We start from the raw sequence: 19,851 nt of genomic DNA on the forward strand, positions 1-19,851 counted from the left end.
GCCCGGCGCCATTGCACGAAGTGGCTGGGCGAGCGGAGGGAGAACCCTGGGCTCAAGACTCGAGGCCGGTTGCGGGAAATATGCGGAGGAGGGGGCTCGGCGCAGGGAAGGTGAGGCGTGCCGTGCGTTGGAGGGTTCACAGTGCGGGGAGAGGGGAGTGAAAGCGGGAAAGTTGTTGGGAGCTGAGCAGACAAAGGGAGCTGGTGGTCGGGTTCAGTCACTGCACAGGACGGGGGCGTGCGGGCCAAATGCTCCGGCGCCTCATGACCCTCAGTTTGGGGGGGGGTGGTGTGGGAGCTTTCCCGGGGTTGGGGGGGGGTTGACTCTGCCGATTCCCCCCGGCAGGGCGCCGCCTGGCCCGGGCTTTGTGCGGAGCCGCCGGGGTCCCGTCACCCCCCCCCCCCCACCCCTCCCCTGGCTCACGGCCACCGACCTCCTTCCCATCGGGAACAGCCCGGCCCCGGCGATGACTGGCGAACAAAACCAAAACTTTGTTTGAGGGAACTGGATGGATTCGGGTGGTTTCTGGCGAGAAGGGGCGAGGCCGGCCGGCCAACCGGCCGCCCCTCCGGGAAAGGTGGCTGGCAGGCGGCTGCATCCCCGGACACGCTGCAGACGTGGAAAGCAGCTCTCCTTGCAAATCAAATGTAACTTGGGGGGGGGGGGGGGGGTGCATTCGAACGAATCGTGCCATTCGCCTTACAATTAAAAAAAACCACATAGTTATAAAGCTGCATCTATTTTTTCCCCCACTTTCTTGCCATTTCCCCATCCCTTTATCCAACCTGATCTGAACCGTCCACTCACCCTAGTGGCCAGGGAACAGGATTGCCGCCTTTGAAAATCCCACACAGCTCATTAACTGGAAGATGGCTTGAGGGGTGTTGCAACAATGCCAGAGTAAATGTGAACAATGGAGATTGCATGACAGCGCATTAGTAAAATGGGTTTGGTTCCTTGCAAAGAAAAACCTTCCTCGACCCCGTGTAGTCGTTAAAACTCACAAATCTGAAGGCGTTTGGAGTATTTGTACCCGCCACATTTATATAGCATTTTTTAGAATGTAATAGCGTCCCAATAATCTAGTAGGAACTTTATCCGACAGACGTTTACACTCAAATACAGGCGATGAAGCTCGTTCATAGTGTTAGGTTTCAATGGGCCGGTTTGAAGGAGTGGGAGGCAGGGTTAGGGAGGGATTTCCAGAGTTTTACAATTGGCAGATGAAATTTGTCTGCATTGACTGGTGATTTAATTGGTTCAGAAATGGAAGCTTACAGAACTGGAGGAGATCACAGAGAAAAGATGGGATTTGTCGGGGCGGGGCGTTTGAGGGATTGACAAACTAGGATCAGAATTTTAAAATCAAGTTTTTTTAACTGGAACCTAGTGTAGATTAGCAAGGGCGATCGGCTTGGTACACATTGGGAGATTTGTGCCAGAGCTTTGGATAGCTCGCGTACACAGGGAAGTTGGTGAGGAGCTTGCTGGAAGGTCAAGTCCAGAGGTAATAACAATGAGCGTGAGGATAAGGATTTCAGCACTGAGTAAACTGAGGAGGGACAACTGCACATAGTGCGAAAGAGGTGGAAATATGCAGGCTTAGTAATGAGATACCAACTTTGTAAGTGGTCGGGCATAGATTCAGAGCATTGCCAGAGTGGGGCAAGGAGATGATGATGAAGGAACAGAGGTGGTGACAAGGAATGCAATCAGTAGCTTTGCTCTTCCCATTGTGGATGTGGGATAAGCACCCTCAAAATTTAGAGATCGAGAAGGGGTTAAGAGCAGTGATGGTGAAGTTTTGGGTGTTGTCAGCTTACACATAGACATTGATGTTAAGTTTTTGAATGACATCCCCAAGAGGTAGATGTTAAGTAGGAGGGGGTCAAGTATAGATCCTTGGGAGACATCAGTGATGATGGTGGAGGGTATGACCAGAAGCCATCAAAGGTTATTCTCTAGATAAGAATGGAACCAGATGGTTGTGGCCCCTTCCACCTGGACAACGTTGCACAGGCATTGTGGTCGATCAAGATGGGGAAATTGTGTATCTGCCATGTTATTCGCTAAAATATTTTGACAAGATAGTCTTAATGTATATGTGTCTTCTATTTCATACAATTAATTTTTATATTTCTGGTTCAGGACTCAAGCATGCTATTACCAATCAATTCCATGACTGCACAATGAACTGTAACACCAGTGTCAATAGAAGTGGGGGAAACAGCACTACCCATGAAGATGGTGGATTCGTCATTGCATCAGTTGCCATCATTGTTATTGCTGTGTTGATCTTTCTGGGAAACCTGGTGATTGTTGTAACTTTATACAAGAAATCTTACCTCTTGACACCGAGCAACAAGTTTGTCTTCAGTCTGACACTTTCTAATTTTCTGCTGTCTGTTCTGGTGCTGCCTTTTATTATCGCAAGCTCAATCAAGCGAGAATGGATCTTTGGGGTGGTGTGGTGCAACTTTACAGCACTGCTCTGCATGCTTATCAACTCTGCCAGTATGATGACCCTTGGAGTCATTGCAATAGATCGGTAAGACATGTTTCTTTAGAGAATTGCATATTCTGTAATAAAGTTACATTGTGGCTAGATTTTTGCAAAAATAGTAAATATTTTCATATTGGCAGTCTCTTGAATCAAAATCTTGTTAAGTGAAAAAACCCCAAGGAACTTTCATGACTAGTCTGTATGTATTGTATTTGACCATTAAATACAGAACACATTTTAATACTTCAATTGCATTGCTTCTAACTAAATGGAGGTTACAATATTTTAAAGAAAATTACCCTCAGATATGGAACAGAAATTGCAATTTCTGAAAATGATAGTTGGATTATCACATATTTCTAAATTGTCAGGATATCACAGGTACTGAATCCCACCTTCTTTGAAGTCTTTGAAACAAAAATATTTGCAAACTACAAGTGACATTTATTGCTGCCATTACAGGCCTAGTCTTAAGTGATTTTCTAAAAGAATAAAAGAAGTGGAGAGACCAGGGGCAACTTGAGTAAAATGAGGGGAAGAAAATCTTTGAATACCTTTATAGGTCAATACCTTCAAGTGCTCTACAATGCTTTAAGGAAAAATAGAGAGTGATGGGCAAGTTTCGAGAGGGTGACTGAGAGTTTGGTCAAAGATTTGGATTTAAAGAGGTTCTAAAAGTGGAGAAAAAGAGGTGAAAAGGCAGGGAGTTTTAGAAGTCCATAATGTGGTCCATGACTGAAGGCACAGCAGGGGGGACTACTTAAAGAGCTGGCATAGATTTAATGGGTTGAATGGCCTCCATGTCTGTTGTGAGAAATTGAGTCAAAAAAATAGGGAATGAGAGGTTTTGGTAGATTGTTGGGGTGGAGTGGGAAGATAGAGCTGGTCAAATTAGAAACAGAGAAGGGCGAAGCTATGTTAGATTTTAAACACGTGGATGAGAGTTTTAAATGTGAGATATTGGCCACCTGAGCAGCAAAGGGGGAAAAATGTAGTTGCATGTAGAATGTGGACAGGAGAGTTTAGAGGGAGCTGGCCAACCACCCAGAGGAGAATTGGAGGAATAGCTTGGATAAGGGGTTCAGCTGTAGGTGGGCTATGACACTGCTGGAGGTGTGTGATGCCAGAAAGTTAGAAGCAAATAATTATTTGTGGATAGAATGATTTAAGGTCTGAAACTCAACAAGGAGATCCCAGCTTGTTAAAGTTGTGAACTGTCTGGTTCAGACTAAAATATTTGGGTGGAGTTAGGGTATGGGTAGGGAATTTGTGCTAGGAGCCAGAGATGATTCAGTTTTTCCAGTGCGGAGCTGATGGAAATTATTGCTTGTTCATTACAGGGCATCAGATGAGCAGTTCTGTAGTGAAGAGGCTGAGCAAGGTGCTGGTGAGGTCGTCTGGGTGGTATTAGAATGTGTGTGAACTCTGTAGCATAGGGATTGTTGATTCATTCTAGAGAGATTCCAAAAATTGAAGTGCAGGGATTGGAGGAGAAACTGGATTTGAATGGCTACGGTCAAGTAGGTTAGAGTAGTCACAAAATGAACAGAAAGTAAGGCCCGCAGAGGGCAAAGAGAGCAAACACATTATATAAATCTAAGATTTAACAGGAGGCTAGAACAGTATATGTCCACACTGCCCTAGAATTTGCTTGTTGTTTCTTTGTTTCTAGCTGTTCCTTGCAACTTTTCTGAGTAGAATCCAGCTCCCTGTCCTGCGACCAACAGGACCTAACTACATCAGGCAGGCCAGATATCAAAATAATCTGAGGTTGGGGGCAGTTCAGAATGGTTGGGGTTGGGTCGGGTTTTAATTTTATACCTGAGAAGATTTCTGCCCTGAGAGTATGGGAGATAAATCTGAAAATAGGTGGGATACTGGAGCAGGCATTTCCCAGACAAACGTATTCCTGGAACATGTTTGATCACCTTCAAGAATCAGAAAGATCCTCAGTATTTTTAATCCTCAATTTATATTTGATCAGCCAAGCGAGTGTAAGGAAATTACACTTCATCTTATTTTTAGGGTATGGCATTTTTAAAAAATAATTTTCACACTTCCATCAGATATGGATTAACATTTGTATAGTGCAGTGTGCAGGGGATTACTGCGGACACTGAGGCTCCCTCTGTCAAGTACCTCAGACTTCTCCAGAAGGGTCCCGCCTGTGGAAGTGCTGTTCCAGTCTGTTCTATTAGAAGATGTGTGCCTGCATAGCTTTCAGTGGTATGAATGGCAGGAATAGTAAAAAGCCCTTAGTGCCCAGTGACTAACTTTTTGATTTTTTGCTGTGGCTTGTGAGCAAATAGTGTGGGAAGCTGTCATAGAATGAAGACATGACTGCTGCTAGGATACTCAGTAAGGACCTGTATGATCTGCTGTCTAGATTGCATGCTGACTGTGTTCTGAGAAGGTGGAGTTTGTTTTGGTAGAGCCAGAGTTGACTTTCAGGGTTTAAGATAAGATATCTTGTAGGCTGATCTGCCTCCTGTCAATAGCACATTGCACCTTGGGCATCCTGCTAACTTTCCATGTTGTCTCTGCCTGATGGTCTCTGGCAAGGGAGAATGAAACGTTATTAAGTTTCTTCAAACATGAGGCTTCAGTGACCTTTCATAATAGTGCAAGAAAAAACTACAAAATATTTCCAAGTACGTCCGCTCCAGGAAGCACGATGGATAAGAGGCTGTTGCTGTGTTCAGCCATTGGGAATGGGATCTCCACACTGCCCCGAGGTTGCAGTGAGTAGCAGATTTCATTACTGTTCACAGTATGTGACCTCCCACTGAAGCTGCTCTTCCAGCATTCTGCTTTGCCTATCCTCCACTTGTTGTGTCAAAGATGCCATATTCCAAGGAGATTACTGACCAATGCACCCATGTCTCGGAGGAAATGCTTGGTGCAGAAATCTGGAAGTTGGAAAAAGATAGCACTTGTCACACAACTTTCAATAATTGTTTCAAGTTGTAGACATTTGCAACCTGAAGCAATAAGGAAAACACCAGAGAGGTGTTGTTATATCAATAAGCAGTAGAAATCAATCAGCAACACTTCCTAGACAGTCCTTTCAGATTAAGGATGACTTGCTTCTGCTCCAGTTCTGTGGGTTCTGAAGTGCTTGATGAGGCCAACCTGAGAACAACAGACTCTTCCTCAAATGGGTAGGTGGTGCCTGATGGGATGTGTGATTTGTGACGTGATGTGCTTCTTTTGCTGTTTACGCTAGACTTCTGTATGCTCCCAAATGCTGTTCACCACTTTGAGTCGTCATGGACCAATTTTTTTGGAGCAATTTTTTTTTTCAAAGAGGTTTGAGAAAATCCTTGAAAAATTTCCACTGTGTGCCTGTTAATTTCTTCTGTGACAGGCACACTGTTCTGTACTGTTTCAGGAGTCTGGTATCAAGCGTGCGAATGACTTGGCCTAACGAATGGAGCTGAGTGTAACCAGGGTCTCAAAGCTGGGAACGCCAGCCCGAGAGTGGGTATTGATGTTGGTTTGTTTGTCCTTCTGGCTGATTTGGAAGAATTTGTGGAGACAGCATTCATGCTGTCTGTCCAGTGCCTTGAGGTGCAGCCTCATGAGTTTTGAGTCAGGTATGAGGGCTTGATCTTCAAACACCCTTTTCCTCAGTTGGCCAAAGGCTCTGCTGGCATATTGAATGTGCTGGTGAATTTCATCATCTATGTCTTGCCGAGAGGTTGTTCCTGAAATGTGGGAAGCTGATCACATTTTCTAGGGTCTTGCTGTAGACCTTCATTGTTGGAGGGTGGTGTTTTACAGTGGGATAGATTGATAGAGGGCCATTGTCTTTCAGATATTGAGTGTTAGGCTCATCTTCTCCTCTGCATCAGTGAATGAGTTGAAGGTGACTTGGCCTCTGAGCATGTGCAAAGCAGTACAGGCCATCCCCGGGTTAGCAACAGGTTCCGTTGTTACAGATGTGCACAAGTCAATTTTCTCCGTAAGTTGGAAAATACACAAAATCACTCGATATGGTAACCATACCTCCACGGTATTGTAATGAATGGTGAGGGCCAATTAACATGAACATTTATTTATTGTCTTCCCTGCCTAGTTACAATGGTACAGAATCAGGGTACCTTTCCTTACATTGTTTAATAGAGTATCGTTACCCAAGTATCAATAGAAGCAACTGCTTATCAATTTCCAAAGCAACTCTCTTAAGTGGCCTCCTGCAGTGAAATGGCAGCCTACAGTCCTTAAGAGACAATGGTATGTGGTCACTGTGGGGAGGTTGCATGTAAACAGGTTTTATTTCAAGACTTATTCTCGTTTGAATTTAATAATATTTATCCGTGCTTATTTGTACAGTAGTGTAGCAGTTAGCGTAACGCTTTACAGCGCCAGCGACCCGGGTTCAATTCCGGCTCTTGTCTGTAAGGAGTTTGTATGTTCTCCCGGTGTCTGCGTGGGTTTCCTCCGGGTGTTCCGGTTTCCTTCCACATTCCAAAGATGTACGGGTAAGGAAGTTGTGGGTGTGCTATGTTGGTGCTGGAAGCATGGTGACACTTGCGGGCTGCCCCCAGAACACTCTTCGCAAAAGGTGCATTTCACTGTGTGTTTCGACGTACATGAGACTAATAAAGAAATCTTATCTCTTATTGTATGTATGAGGTGTCCACAAGTCGGGCGTTTGTAACCCAGGGAGGGCCTGTATGTAGTTAATGATCCCTTTCTAATAGTAGTTGTTCAGCAGGGTGGTGTTGGGCAAAGGGGTCCTTCTCTCTGCTAAATGTGCATCTAGCTGTGCAGTGTTAAGGAAGGGTACAGGCTGAAATATGGCTGAATGGCAACACAGGCATCAGATTTCCTGCACATTAACACTGTCATCGGTCCCTATGAGGCTATAGCAAGGACAGGTTAGTTATTGCCTCTCTGCTGCTTCTCCCCAGCATCATGAAAGTTGTCAGGTTCCTGGTCAGTATGTTTTTGCTCCAACTATCTGTGGCCTGAAGGGAACTGACCTTCTTTCACATATGCATCAAAGTGCAATATCACACAGAGTATCATGTGAAACAAGGGTTTTATTTTTTTATTCACACTTGGCTTCCCATAAAATATTGCAAAACGTTTCCCTCATTACTGGGGCAATGCTGTGTATTTCGGTAGTTTTATTCCATCTTCATTTTGCTTTTTTAAATACAATTGTCCATATCTGTAAGTTTATCAGATTCTAGTCCGCCAGATTCATGTTCATTGTACAAAATAAACTGGATAAAATTAAAAACTCACTCCAAATTGAAATTATGATAATTACATTTCATTTCTTGCTTTTAAAATGTTTTGCAATGTGGTTAGATTTATTGCATTAACAAAACTTTTTGTGCAGGTAACAAAGAAGGTAGTATTGAAATGTGAGCTGTTATATGTGGCTGAGATGTTTTTGATTTCTGCAGGTACTATGCTGTTGTCTACCCAATGGTATATCCTATGAAAATAACTGGAAACCGTGCTGTTGTTGTGATTGTATACGTTTGGCTGCACTCTCTAATTGGATGTCTTCCTCCTCTCTTTGGCTGGTCGGCATTTGAGTTTGACCAATTCAAGTGGATCTGTACAGCTGCATGGTACAAAGGAGTAAGTTACACTGTCTTTTGGCAGATATGGTGTGGACTGTTGCCATTTTTTAGCCATGGTCATTTGCTATGGATTTATATTTCGTGTGGCCAGGCTCAAAGCGCGGAAGATTCACTGTGGAACTATCATTGTTGTGCAAGAAGAATCCAATAAGGATGGAAGAAAAAATTCAAACTCCTCTACCTCTTCATCAGGAAGCAGAAGGAACACCAGCAATAATATTGTTTATTCAGCCAATCAATGCAAAGCCCTGACAACTATTGTGATTGTGATTGGAGCTTTTGTTGTCACATGGGGACCTTACATGATAGTGATTAGCACTGAGGCACTTTATGGTAAAGGCACTGTGTCTCCAGGACTGGAGACACTGGTAACATGGCTGTCCTTTACTAGTGCTATATGTCATCCACTTATCTATGGCCTGTGGAACAAAACGGTACGCAAAGAGCTGCTAGGGATGTGCTTTGGTGACAGATACTACAGGGATTCATTTGTTCAACGTCAGAGGACTTCCAGGTTATTCAGCATCTCCAATCGCATCACAGGTAACCTAGGAAAAGGGAGTGGGTAAAGCATTTTCACTGATGACTGCATTATGAAAATATTGTTATCGCCTTTTGCTTTCTCACATTTGTTGTGTTAAATTTTTTTTGGACATTGGTGCTGAAAAATATAACTGGGGCTGTCACATATTTGAAGAGTGTAATATACTGTGTACCTCTTATGTAAATAAGATATTATTTCCTAGAAAATGTTCACCTTGTGGTTAAGGCTCTTCCAGCTTTATACATGAGTCAATTTCACTTGGATTTTCTTGCAGTTGCAATTGACCAGCCACTTGTTTACCTTGATTTTATATAAGATGTGCTTTATTGAAAACATGTTGACATTTTAATCATGTAGATCTATCTTAGAGTTATTGCTGTTTCCAGTTTATTAGAGTCCTTTTAAATTCAGAGTAGAAGCATAAAATGCCTCAAAGGTGATTATTACAGAGAAATTCTGCTGCAGTATGTTGTGACATCCAGATTTATGGTGAGGAGGAATGTTGATGCCACTCGGAAAGGATTGAGAGGGAATGAGCTTAGGCAACTACTTATACTGTGAGGTGGTACAAGTAAGGATTACTGTTCAGTGATGTGTATGATTTTTAGTTTCCCGCAGGCCGTTGATGCTGTGATACTAAAACAAGGCTTTGACAGAATAGCTTTGCAGGGAGGTCCTGGGGCATATTTCAGCTGCATCACTTTATAAAATAATGCAGAATTCATGAGGCTCATTGCTTCTGAATATGGATCCTTTTGTTAGCCCTTTTGGGAATTACAGAAACCTTTTAAAGCAGCAAAGATAAGATTTCTTTATTTGGGTTAATGTTTAGGAGATTGTGAATGAAATATTCAGTTTATTTACTATTCGTATTCAACAATATGCTTTACACAGGATGGGCCCAGTGGTTTTCAGCTTCCTCCCTTTGGAAAGTTAAGCAGAGTGTGTGCCATAATGAGTAGCTGTTTTTATTCTCACTTATTCTCAGTGAGATGTCATGTGGCTATCTTGTGTTTTACCTGTTTTGGTGGCAGATGTCCTGCTGTAAACACCATGAATCAGACAGTGCTACACTGAATGCATTAGTCTCAGTGCACAGCTTTAGTGAGTCAGTGAATTGATACATGCTCTTTGTTTGCTCCTCATTCTAATCTATTTTGCATGGGACAGGTGGGCACTGGGGTCAGGAATTATATCCTGAAAAGAGACCACTGCATTTGTGGGAATAGATGATCCACCAGCTGTCCAGGTAGCATGGATTGATGGTATGGAGGGACTTGGTGGTGAAATCTGAGGGTGCACATCACTCAGCTGTTCAAAACGAGGGCAAATTATAGAGTGGCATTAGCAATAGAATAAACAGGACTTCAGTGAGGATGTTAAAACTAGCATCCGACAGATTGCTTCTAAAGGATTGTGTTAAAGAATTATGTAAAGAGATAAATGTTGTAAGCAGATTCCTGCATCTCTCATTTTGAGATCCTGAACAAAGTTTGTTTTTACTTTCTCAGCCCCTGCTCTGCACTGGATTCTGTTTTTTTTAAAGTCACATTTTAATTCTTTTGAATGTCACCCATGCCAATAAATGGAGTTCATTGATTATCTGCTGCTGTTGTTAGACATACTAAGTTTGGGTTTTTCCACAGTGGAGTATGGAATAAATTGTGTTCTGCTTTGCCCCAAATGTGCCCCAGCTCATGTGATTAGCTGGAAGCAAATATCACTGTATTAAAGATGCTGGAGGAACCTAGTGGGTCAGACAGTATTTATGGAGGGAAGTGGACAGTTGATGTTTTGGACTGAGACTCTTCAACTGGACTGAAAGATAGAAGGGAGACAGCCGGTATAAAAAGGTGGAGGGAAGGGGTAGAGCAAGAGCTGGCAAGTGATAGGCGGATCCAGGTGAGGAGGGATATAGGCAGATGGAGGAGAGGGGGTGGCCAGAGAGACAGACTGGGAGGTGAGAGATGGAGGTGACAAAGTGCTGAAGATGATGGAATCTGATAGGAGAGGGAGGTGGGGCATGGAATCGAGGGAGGGAGGTGGGGAGGGCAGAGGGGAACAGTGAGAGGAGAGTGTCGGTAATGGGCAGGTGGAGTGGGCGGAAGAGGGGAAAGAGACATGGTGATGGGAGGCTGGGGTGTGCAGGAAAAAACTGGGAGGAGAGAGAAAAGGGACAGGGAGAAGCAGCTTATCGGAAGTTGGAGAATAATTCAATGTTCATGCCGCCGGGTTGTAGACTACCCAGGCGGAATGTGAGGTGCTGTTCCTCTAATTTGTCTTTAGCCTCACCCTGGCAGTGGAGGAGGCTGAGGACAGGCATGTCAGTGTGGGAATCTGGGGGAGAGTTAAACTGGCTGGCAAGTGGGAGCTTCAGACGGCCATGGCGGACTGAGTGCAGGTGCTCGGCGAAGCGGTCGCCCAGTTTGCGCATGGTCTCCCCGATGCAGGGGAGGCCACATCGGGAGCACCGGATGCAATAAACAAGGCTGGAGGATCTGCATGTGAATGTTTGCCTCATCTGGAAGGTCTGTTTCGGGTAGTGCATGGTGGTGAGGGAGGAGGTGTAGGTGTTACAACTACACCAAGTGTCAGTGTAGGGACAGGTGTTACTCCTACTCCTAACAGGGGAACGTGCCTGGAGAGCGGAAGGGATGATCTACACTCATCCCAGCCCCCATCACCCTGTTTCTATCCCTAATCCATCTGCTCATTACCCACACACTCCTCCCACTGGTTCCCGGCCCTCCCCACCTCCCTCCCTCGATTCCATGCTCCACCTTCCTCTCCTATCAGATTCCACCATCTTCAGCCCTTTTGTCACCTCCGCCTATCACCTCCCAGCTTCTGTCGCTATGCCCACTCTCCTCTCCTCCATCTGCCTATATCCCTCCTCACCTGGATCCATCTATCACTTGCCAGCTCTTGCTCTACCCCTTCCCTCCACCTTTTAATTTAGTGGCTTTCTTCCCTCTATCTTTCAGTCCAGCTGAAGGGTCTCCACCTGAAACGTCAACTGTCCATTTCCCTCCATAGACGCTGTCTGACCCGCTGAGTTCCTGAGGCATCTTGTGTGTTGCTCCAGATTCCAGCATCTGCAGTCTCCTGTGTCTCCATCACAGTATTAAATATAACCTTCACCATTTTCCATTCAAGCTGTTTTCATAGGACTCTGAGCAGCAGCCATTGATTGTATGTTTATATACAATTATAGGTTAGTGCAGAGAGGTACCTACTGGATAAAACCAACTTTAAATCTAAAAGAATGTTGCAGTCCCACAAGCAAGATTTGTTTAATCAAGCCCCTCCTTATTAAACTATGCTAAATACATATCCCAGTCCTCGTGTGATAACCCACTGTGCCACCTTATCTTGTGATTCAATAACTTTTTTTAATATGAAATATATTTTTCAGTTATTTTCCATGAAATATAATAACAGTCCCATTAAGCACTTTCCAATATATTTATAAAATATATTGGAAAGCCTTGGGGTGTTAGAAGGTGAGTCACTTGTTCCAGGACATCAAGCCTTTGATCTGAACTTGCAGCCACAGTATTTATGTAGCTGGTTCAGTTCAGTTTCTTGAGGAGGGTGAAACCCAGAGACGAAGGAAAAACTAAACTAAAACAGTATATTTTTCAGTTACATTTTAATGTTGCATTTGGGAAAAAAAGTACATTTAGGGAAAAGTACTAAAAAGAAATAATGAAATAAAACATTTGAAAATTGAAGCTTTCAAGAATTAATGAATAGGACCCTTACTGTGAAATGAAAATAAACAAAATCCTAAAATAGAATATTGAGGCTTAGTATTCTGTAAACCCAGCTGTGCTCTCCAAATCGACATCACATTTCAAACAATCCCTCCTGTTGGTTTTAAATGAGCAGCAACCCTTGTACATTTAACATAGTAAAACATCTAGAGTTCTTCAGAGGAACATCATTTAAGAAAATTTGACACTGGCATAATTGCAGGAGCGAGATTACCTCAGTGCTGAAGGAGTTTACAGTAATGGGGAGGGATTTGAAAATGATACGTATTTTAAAATTTTACCACCACTTAAATTGGAAGCTATTAGTAGGTGAGCACAGGATCTGGTGCAAATTAGAACATGGGCAGTAGAGTTTAGGATGAGCTAATTGCTAAAGGAATAGATCTTTAGGGAAACTTGCAAGTGGTGGTGGGTGTTTTGTACATGCTTATGTTAGCAGGATTTTTATGTTCATTTCCTTCCTTTTGATTTAATAATGAAATGGTAGATACAATAGATTTATTTCGAGCAGAATAGTTGAATAAGACTGCAAAGAATTATTATAGAATTTAAAGAAATTGTAAGATTATCAATAGCTGTTTAACAATTCCTCTGCTCCCACCTCCCAATTTCTGTAATTAAGTGCTGGTGCCTGTTTACCTTTGTAAAAATGATGAGCAACTGTGGTGTAGTAAGCACATTGGCCTTTGAGTGAACTTTCGCTATCCAAGAGTCACTGGATAGTGATCAACAGAATGTTGGCTGAGTTATTTCCCAGTTTTTGGTGCAGGATCTCACTTGTGCATCAGCTGTCATCTTGACCCCCTTAACAGCTGATGACCAGTAATATTTACTCTTCCAGCCATTTGGGTAGTCCATGAATTTTATAATGGGAAGCACACTTTAACAACAGCAAAACTGGATTATAAACTGGAATCAATTTTTCTTCTGTTTAAGAACACTAAAGTGCTAAGAGAAACAAACCAAGTCAATAACTAATAATTTCTGGAATTTTGTTTTGGAATAAATGTTGCAAGTGGAAGGGATATTGGATTCTATGGAGGCAGAATGCTGCCAGTTATCTATCTTGGTAAAATGCAGTTGCTATGGTGTGTTGTTAAGATCCTAGTCTCAATGGCTTTGCAAAAGTGTTACACCATTGCTGATGTCACTTTCAAGCTCTGTAATGAATTTCTGAACAAATATGATATAAATAGTTGTAGGAATTATTATTAAGTGAATTGAGTGCACACGTCAAAGATTTGTTTTTAAAATTTTCTATGAAAATGGAAAGAATAAATTTAATTTGTTCGTTCTGTTTGTTCTTTGGACAGATTTGGGATTGTCCCCCCATCTAACAGCCCTGATGGCTGGTGGACAATCACTAGGTCATAGCAGTAGTACTGGGGACACCGGATTTAGCTTCTCTCAGGACTCAGGTAATTGTTCCTAATATTTAAAGCTGGCACTTGACAAGATGAAGGTCACTTGATGTAAAGATTGCATGTATTAAAAATTGACAATCTCCCAAAGCATTTTTAAGTGTTACGTTACATTTATTAAAATCGTAAGGTTTGTCATTAGACTTCTGTTAGACAAAATCATCCCCAGAATGTGATTTTGCTCACATTGACTTAGCTGTATGATTTATAACTAACAATTTGTGACTTCTGCATGCACTCTCTGGAAGACTTGAGAGGAAATACTTCAGGAATATGCAGTGTCATACTCAAGTGCCTGCTGGTGTGTCAGGGCACACAACAACTAACAATTGCTTTGTTTCTGAAGTAGCTTGAACCTGACTTTTGAAATGTGCAAGTTTTGTTCTTTAGTTTATTCAGTTCCTTGGCCTCATAATTTCCTGAGGGAAAGATAGTGATCATAGAGTTCCATTAAATATTTTTCTTTAGCCTTTTCTTTTAAGCAGGTTAATATGTTGTGTTTTCACTTCCAAGGCTTGGTCTAATCTGATGCCATTGTCACCCCAGTTCCTGAAGAACTCACATTAATAAGCAGCCCACAATTAATGGTTCAAATTATAATCTATACAATAGTAGGCACAGTCCTTCTCCAGAACCAACAGATTTTAATCTACTTTGGCAGTCCAGTCCAGCACTAAGAGAGTGTTACACTTTCAGAAGTGCAATCTTATAATTCTATTCTAAATGTAGGACCTACTTCAGTTCCAGCTGAAGAGTGCTGTTGTACCACAAGAAGTCCTAGCCAACATTCCTTTCACAGCTAGTAAATTCTTAAAAGGCGTTGGAATATTTCTGAGGAACTGAGATTTATTGTGCATGTTTTAGATCCATTCTAATATGTAATTCACAAAAACCTTTGTTCTGGTATTGTATTGTCCCAATTCATATCTTTTCGCAAACCATATTTTAGGCACTGATGTCATGCTATTGGAAGATTTCAGTTCAGATGGAACTCATTATTCATACCACAATAACTATCCAAACAGAAGACGAAGTTCTGTGACAGTTGGTGAGCTCCCAGAATCACAAGGTATTTATAGATGTGGTTTCTATTTCTGAGCTTTTTCCTTTAATGACTTTTTTGTGCATTGGCATGCAAACCTCGTCAAAACATACGAGTCTCCATCTCAGATAATTAAGAAATACATCATTTATGTCTGCCAGTGATGGAATGTGTATTCTTTCCCAATGGACATATACTAGTCACCAGTGTTTAGGGTTCATGGTTAGGGGCTTTAACTAGGCAGAAACACTGTGGAGTTTAAACAGCTGAAACCATCTAACTTGCCACCACAAAGTACTGTAATAGTTCTTTTCTTATCCAGCTAGACACATAACACTTAGCAACGTCAGCTGTAGCTTGGTGGAAACAGTTCCAGTTAGCAATGCCAGACACAACCCTCTGGATTTCATTAGTGAGCTAGGAAGCTGGTTGATTGATTTTCAACAGTGGCCAATACCTTGCTTTAGGTATTAGCAAGTTTTCTTAAGAGACTGTTTGAACCAGCGAAGCCAAGGTAGTGGGTTTGGGCCCTTGCATGCTAAGCAACCAGTACCAGTAAAGTGGCACAGTGCACAGGATAGTTCATTATAGTTCTGCCACCTGAAGAGCATAGTGTGGACATATACCATACCCAGTCTATGTTGGTTCCAACATTTGGGAAACCAGGAACAGAAGTAGACCAATTAACCTTCAGACTTCTTCTGCCAATGACTGAGACCATGGCTGACCTGTGAACTAGCTCCATGCAACTGTCATTTTCTTCTTAATACTGGTTATCAATCTTGCATTTAAAATTAACAATTGACCTTGCATTATTTGCCCTTTGTGGAAGAGTTCTGAATTTCCACGTAGAAGTATTTTCAATCATTTCTGAAAGGTCCCGTTTAGGTCATAGACAACATTGTCTTGTCCTTGACTTCCATACTGACAAGTGGTTTCTATCCATGCCATAACTTCTTCATGGTATCTTGAAAACTTCAATCAGATTACCCCTTAAACTCAGATTCTACTGTGTATTGCTTTAGTTTCAGTAATCTCTCGGAGTCGTACAACACAGAAACTGGCCCTTTTGGCCCACAATGTCCATGCTAGCCATCAAGAACCTCTCTACCTCCCATTTACTAACACTTGCTCCATAGCCTTTTATACCTTGGCAATTCAAGTGGTCGTCTGGATACTTAACTAAATGTTGTGAGAGTACCTGCCTCCAACCCCCACTCAGATCCTAACCACCCTCTGGACAAAAAAGTTCTTCCTCAGATCTCCTCTAAACTGCTTACTCCTTACTCTAAACCCATGCCCTTCAGCTTTAGACACCTCCCTGATAGGGGGAAAGGTTTCTCAGCATCTACCCTTATCTATGCCCCTCTATTAGGTACCCTCTGAGCCTCCTCCAGGCTAAAGAAAAGAAACCTTCTAATATATTTATATTATTGACATATATAATTCTCTATTTTCTGCCACGGCCAATTTCCTAGTCAGGTCAATACTTAATGATTAATTCCATGATCTTCAATTTTAGCCATCTGTTTCTTAAGAGGGACTTTTTCAAATGTCTTCTGGAAGCTCAACTGAACAAATCCCTTGTTATCTCCCTATCCACCACTTTAATTATCTCTTTAAAACAAAAGTACAGCTTGTTCATCAAACATTCCCTCCCAATTACAAATGTGTGCTGGCTCTCTCAGATCAATTGAAAATTTTCAGTGTTCAATCTGTTCATGATTGTACTTGTCCGTAATTATATCCTGGCATCATATGTATGGCCAATGGGTTAATAATATGGCTCCCCCTCTCATAGCACTTAGTCAGTGAAGTGTGCAGTTTCTAGTCTGAAGGAGAGAATAAGGAACATTACAGTTAGGACAAATATGTTGCATCTTGGAATCATTATTTTCTTCATTCTTACTTTGCTTACATTAATTTTGATGAGAACTTTTCTCTGATATATTTTCAAGGACTATGTGGGATGCTATCCTTTATTTCTCTCATCATTTACAGTTATATGTAGAGCTTCAGCTATATCACCACTTTTGTTTGGACCTTCTTCCTGATGAGTACCAAATGCAGTGTATGTTTAGTGTGTGTATATTCACTTTATACCTGCTTTCAGTTAATGTTTTCTATCAGCTACACAACATGAAGTAGTTTTGCTTGGATAGCTTGCAATGTGCCAGGTACACAACAGTAACTGCACTGGTACATTGCTATCATTGATTAGGGTGGTCAGAGTGATGGAGAGATTTGGTGACATGCAAAGACTTAAGAATCTTTAGTCCCTTCTCGCGACAAACCTGAAGAACCTCTGTCTGTGCATAGCTTAGCATTCATCAGGACCTGCTGTGAATTATCAGATTATCTTTTTAGATTTCAGATGTGGAGAGCATTTACAGCATACCTTCTCTTTCTCCCAGTGGTTAGTCCATTTTCTATGCTGGGTAAGTCTGGGAAACATAAAAAAAATCACTGTATATTGGAATAATATTACAGCAAGGCCTTCAGGAAGGGAGGAGAAAATTATTAGTAAAAAAAAATTCTAGATTGCACTTTGGTTTTTAAAAAAAAAATAAATATCTTATTTTATTCCTTTTGCAGAGGAGGTTGACCATTCTTCAGTCCTACAAATCAAGGCAGATGTTCACAAAACTCTGGACAATTTTGCTGCCAGTTTGGCCAAAGCTATTGAGATGGATGCCAAAATGAGCCTATTTGGGGAGAATTGTTTGCCTGGAGATTTGTTTACTGTTATTAAAACTGTACCTGGAGGTACCAGCAAAGGAAACAAAATCTCAGCAGATCAGAGATTGAGGCTGGAGAGTATAGATGAAGGAATTGTTAATGATGGCACAGAGGAAGAGAATGCTCTGGAGGATTAAAGCAAACATTCAATGTAGAAAAGACATTACATATATTTCTGGTGCATTACATGGCTGAGGCTTAAAAAATATCTATTAGTATGCCTTCATTTGTTGTACAATTATTCAAGTATTGATATTTAAAATTATAGGCAAAGAATTCAAGCAGTAGAAAGATATCAAGTGGAAGAAGCCAAAGAGGTTGACATCTGCACCATCTTATTGCTAATAACTTGGCTTACAGAGAATGAAATGCTCCTTTCCTCTAGGTTTGCTGCGATTGTGCTAATTCTAGAAAATAAATATTTTTGCCTTCCATTAGTGACTTCAGTTGATAGCGGTGTCAATGTCTGCTTTATTGGGGATGAGAATGGGCATTTAGTCGGCTGGCTTCAGCAGCAGGTTTTTCATGAAGGTAAATCAAGTAATTAAAAACTACGTAATTCCATGTCTTGAGCCTCAGTCTGTGTTCCAAACAAAAATTATGCTGAAGGTGTTTGGGGTGCTAGAAAGGGGCAAAGAAAGAATGCAAAGAATATGTCAATTAATAGTTCTTTCATATGGGCAAGAAGTTACTCTTAAGTTTCAGTTTAAGAGTTAGTTCTAGTTTAACAAACCCATGGATTATATAGTTTTTTTATGCCTGTTCTGAGATGTTTATAAAGTTAATGAACTAGAGGCGCTGCTTCATTTCCCTTTTAAATGTTTTGTTAGGTATTGATTGTTTTAATGTCACCAAGGTTTTTGGATGCCTGTGGAAATGTGCAAGACCCAACAGGAATAGAACATAAGCCAATACTACACATTGCTGAGCATTATGGTTCTGCCTTCAAATGATAGTAAGTGTACTTGTACTATTTAGCAAATACTCACTGTCAAGTGTTCACGTTTCTAAGCCATGTACTAGTTAATTTTTTTTAAATTTGGACAACTGATGTCTGAATTGTGTATGTCAAACTAAAGTGCATTGAAGATTTGTAAGTTAAAACAAATGACAAATTTTTGCCATGTTTTATATTAAAATAAACCTGAACAAGTTATTATTAACATCTATCCTTCAATAGGTTTGACTGATTTTAAATATCTTCCTATGCTTGTACTTGGTGTCAAGTGCACTGAAGTGGGGTAAGATATGAGGACACCAGAGGAAAGGTAGAGTTGCGTGTTTGGCTGCTGGGAGGTATCAAGAATAAATGAAACCTAGATAAGTATAAATATGGTTTTAATATTTGCTATAATGTTTTATGAGCATTAGAGTTCCTGGACAATATTATTAGATTGGATAAGTAAATAAGATGGAGATGCAGTATATGTTAGGAATACTTATCAACATGGCTATTAAATGGCATATTGTATTTGGTATATTCATCTCTGCTATGTTAACTTTTCAACTTTAGAAAAGTATTATCAATAATTACTTCTCTTGTTGGACCCAAGTGTTTAAAGCAAAAATGCATGTTAGAACTGGCAAGAAAGAAATTAGTCATTTGGCGGTATTGTATTACTTAACTCTTCAGGAGAGAATAGTTAACATATTTACTAACTCTTCAGGAGAGTTAGTAAACATAGGTGTTTATTTAAGTCATCTTGAGGTGAATTGCACAAGAGTTATCTTTTTTGAGCTGTCATTTTACAAGGGGCAATGTGAAAATATTGACTTTATACACAGCATGTTACAGTCTCTCTGACCATGAAACACAGGTTAGGACACGGTACTTTTGAAGCCCCACTTGCAGTTCAGTTGACTTTGTGTAAGGAGGAATATACTTGCATTCGGGAAGTTTAGTGAAGGTTCATTTGGTTGTTCCCTTGAATGAAAGGGTTGGCTAATGAGGAAAAATTGAGCAGGTTGGCCCTAGAGTCTATGGAGAATAGAAGAATGAGAGGTGGTCTTATTGAAACTGAAGATTCTGAGGGAGTTTGACAAGGTAAAAGAATTCCCCACAAAAGGGAAACAAAAACCATGGAGTATAATTTCAGACTAACGGGGTTAAGTCAGATGAGGAGAAATTTCTTCTGACTGTTGTGAACTGTGACATTCTTTCTCCTGGAGAGCTATGAAGGTTGAATCAGTAAATATTCAGGCTGAGGTAAACAGATTTTTGAA

General features: G+C 41.3%; 1 protein-coding gene across 1 annotated transcript; it reads left to right on the plus strand.

Moving 5' to 3' along the window:
* Positions 1-18,062, plus strand: gpr161a (G protein-coupled receptor 161a). The gene is given in 7 exon segments (XM_052013317.1): positions 1-110; positions 2,149-2,548; positions 7,924-8,149; positions 8,151-8,649; positions 13,740-13,844; positions 14,797-14,916; positions 17,485-18,062. Coding segments are annotated over 6 exon segments (1,590 nt in total). The 5' UTR covers positions 1-110; positions 2,149-2,189; the 3' UTR covers positions 17,766-18,062.
* Positions 18,063-19,851: the final 1,789 nt, after the last annotated feature.

This window comes from Pristis pectinata, chromosome 4 (genome assembly GCF_009764475.1).
Source record: "Pristis pectinata isolate sPriPec2 chromosome 4, sPriPec2.1.pri, whole genome shotgun sequence".
NCBI lineage: Eukaryota > Metazoa > Chordata > Chondrichthyes > Rhinopristiformes > Pristidae > Pristis > Pristis pectinata.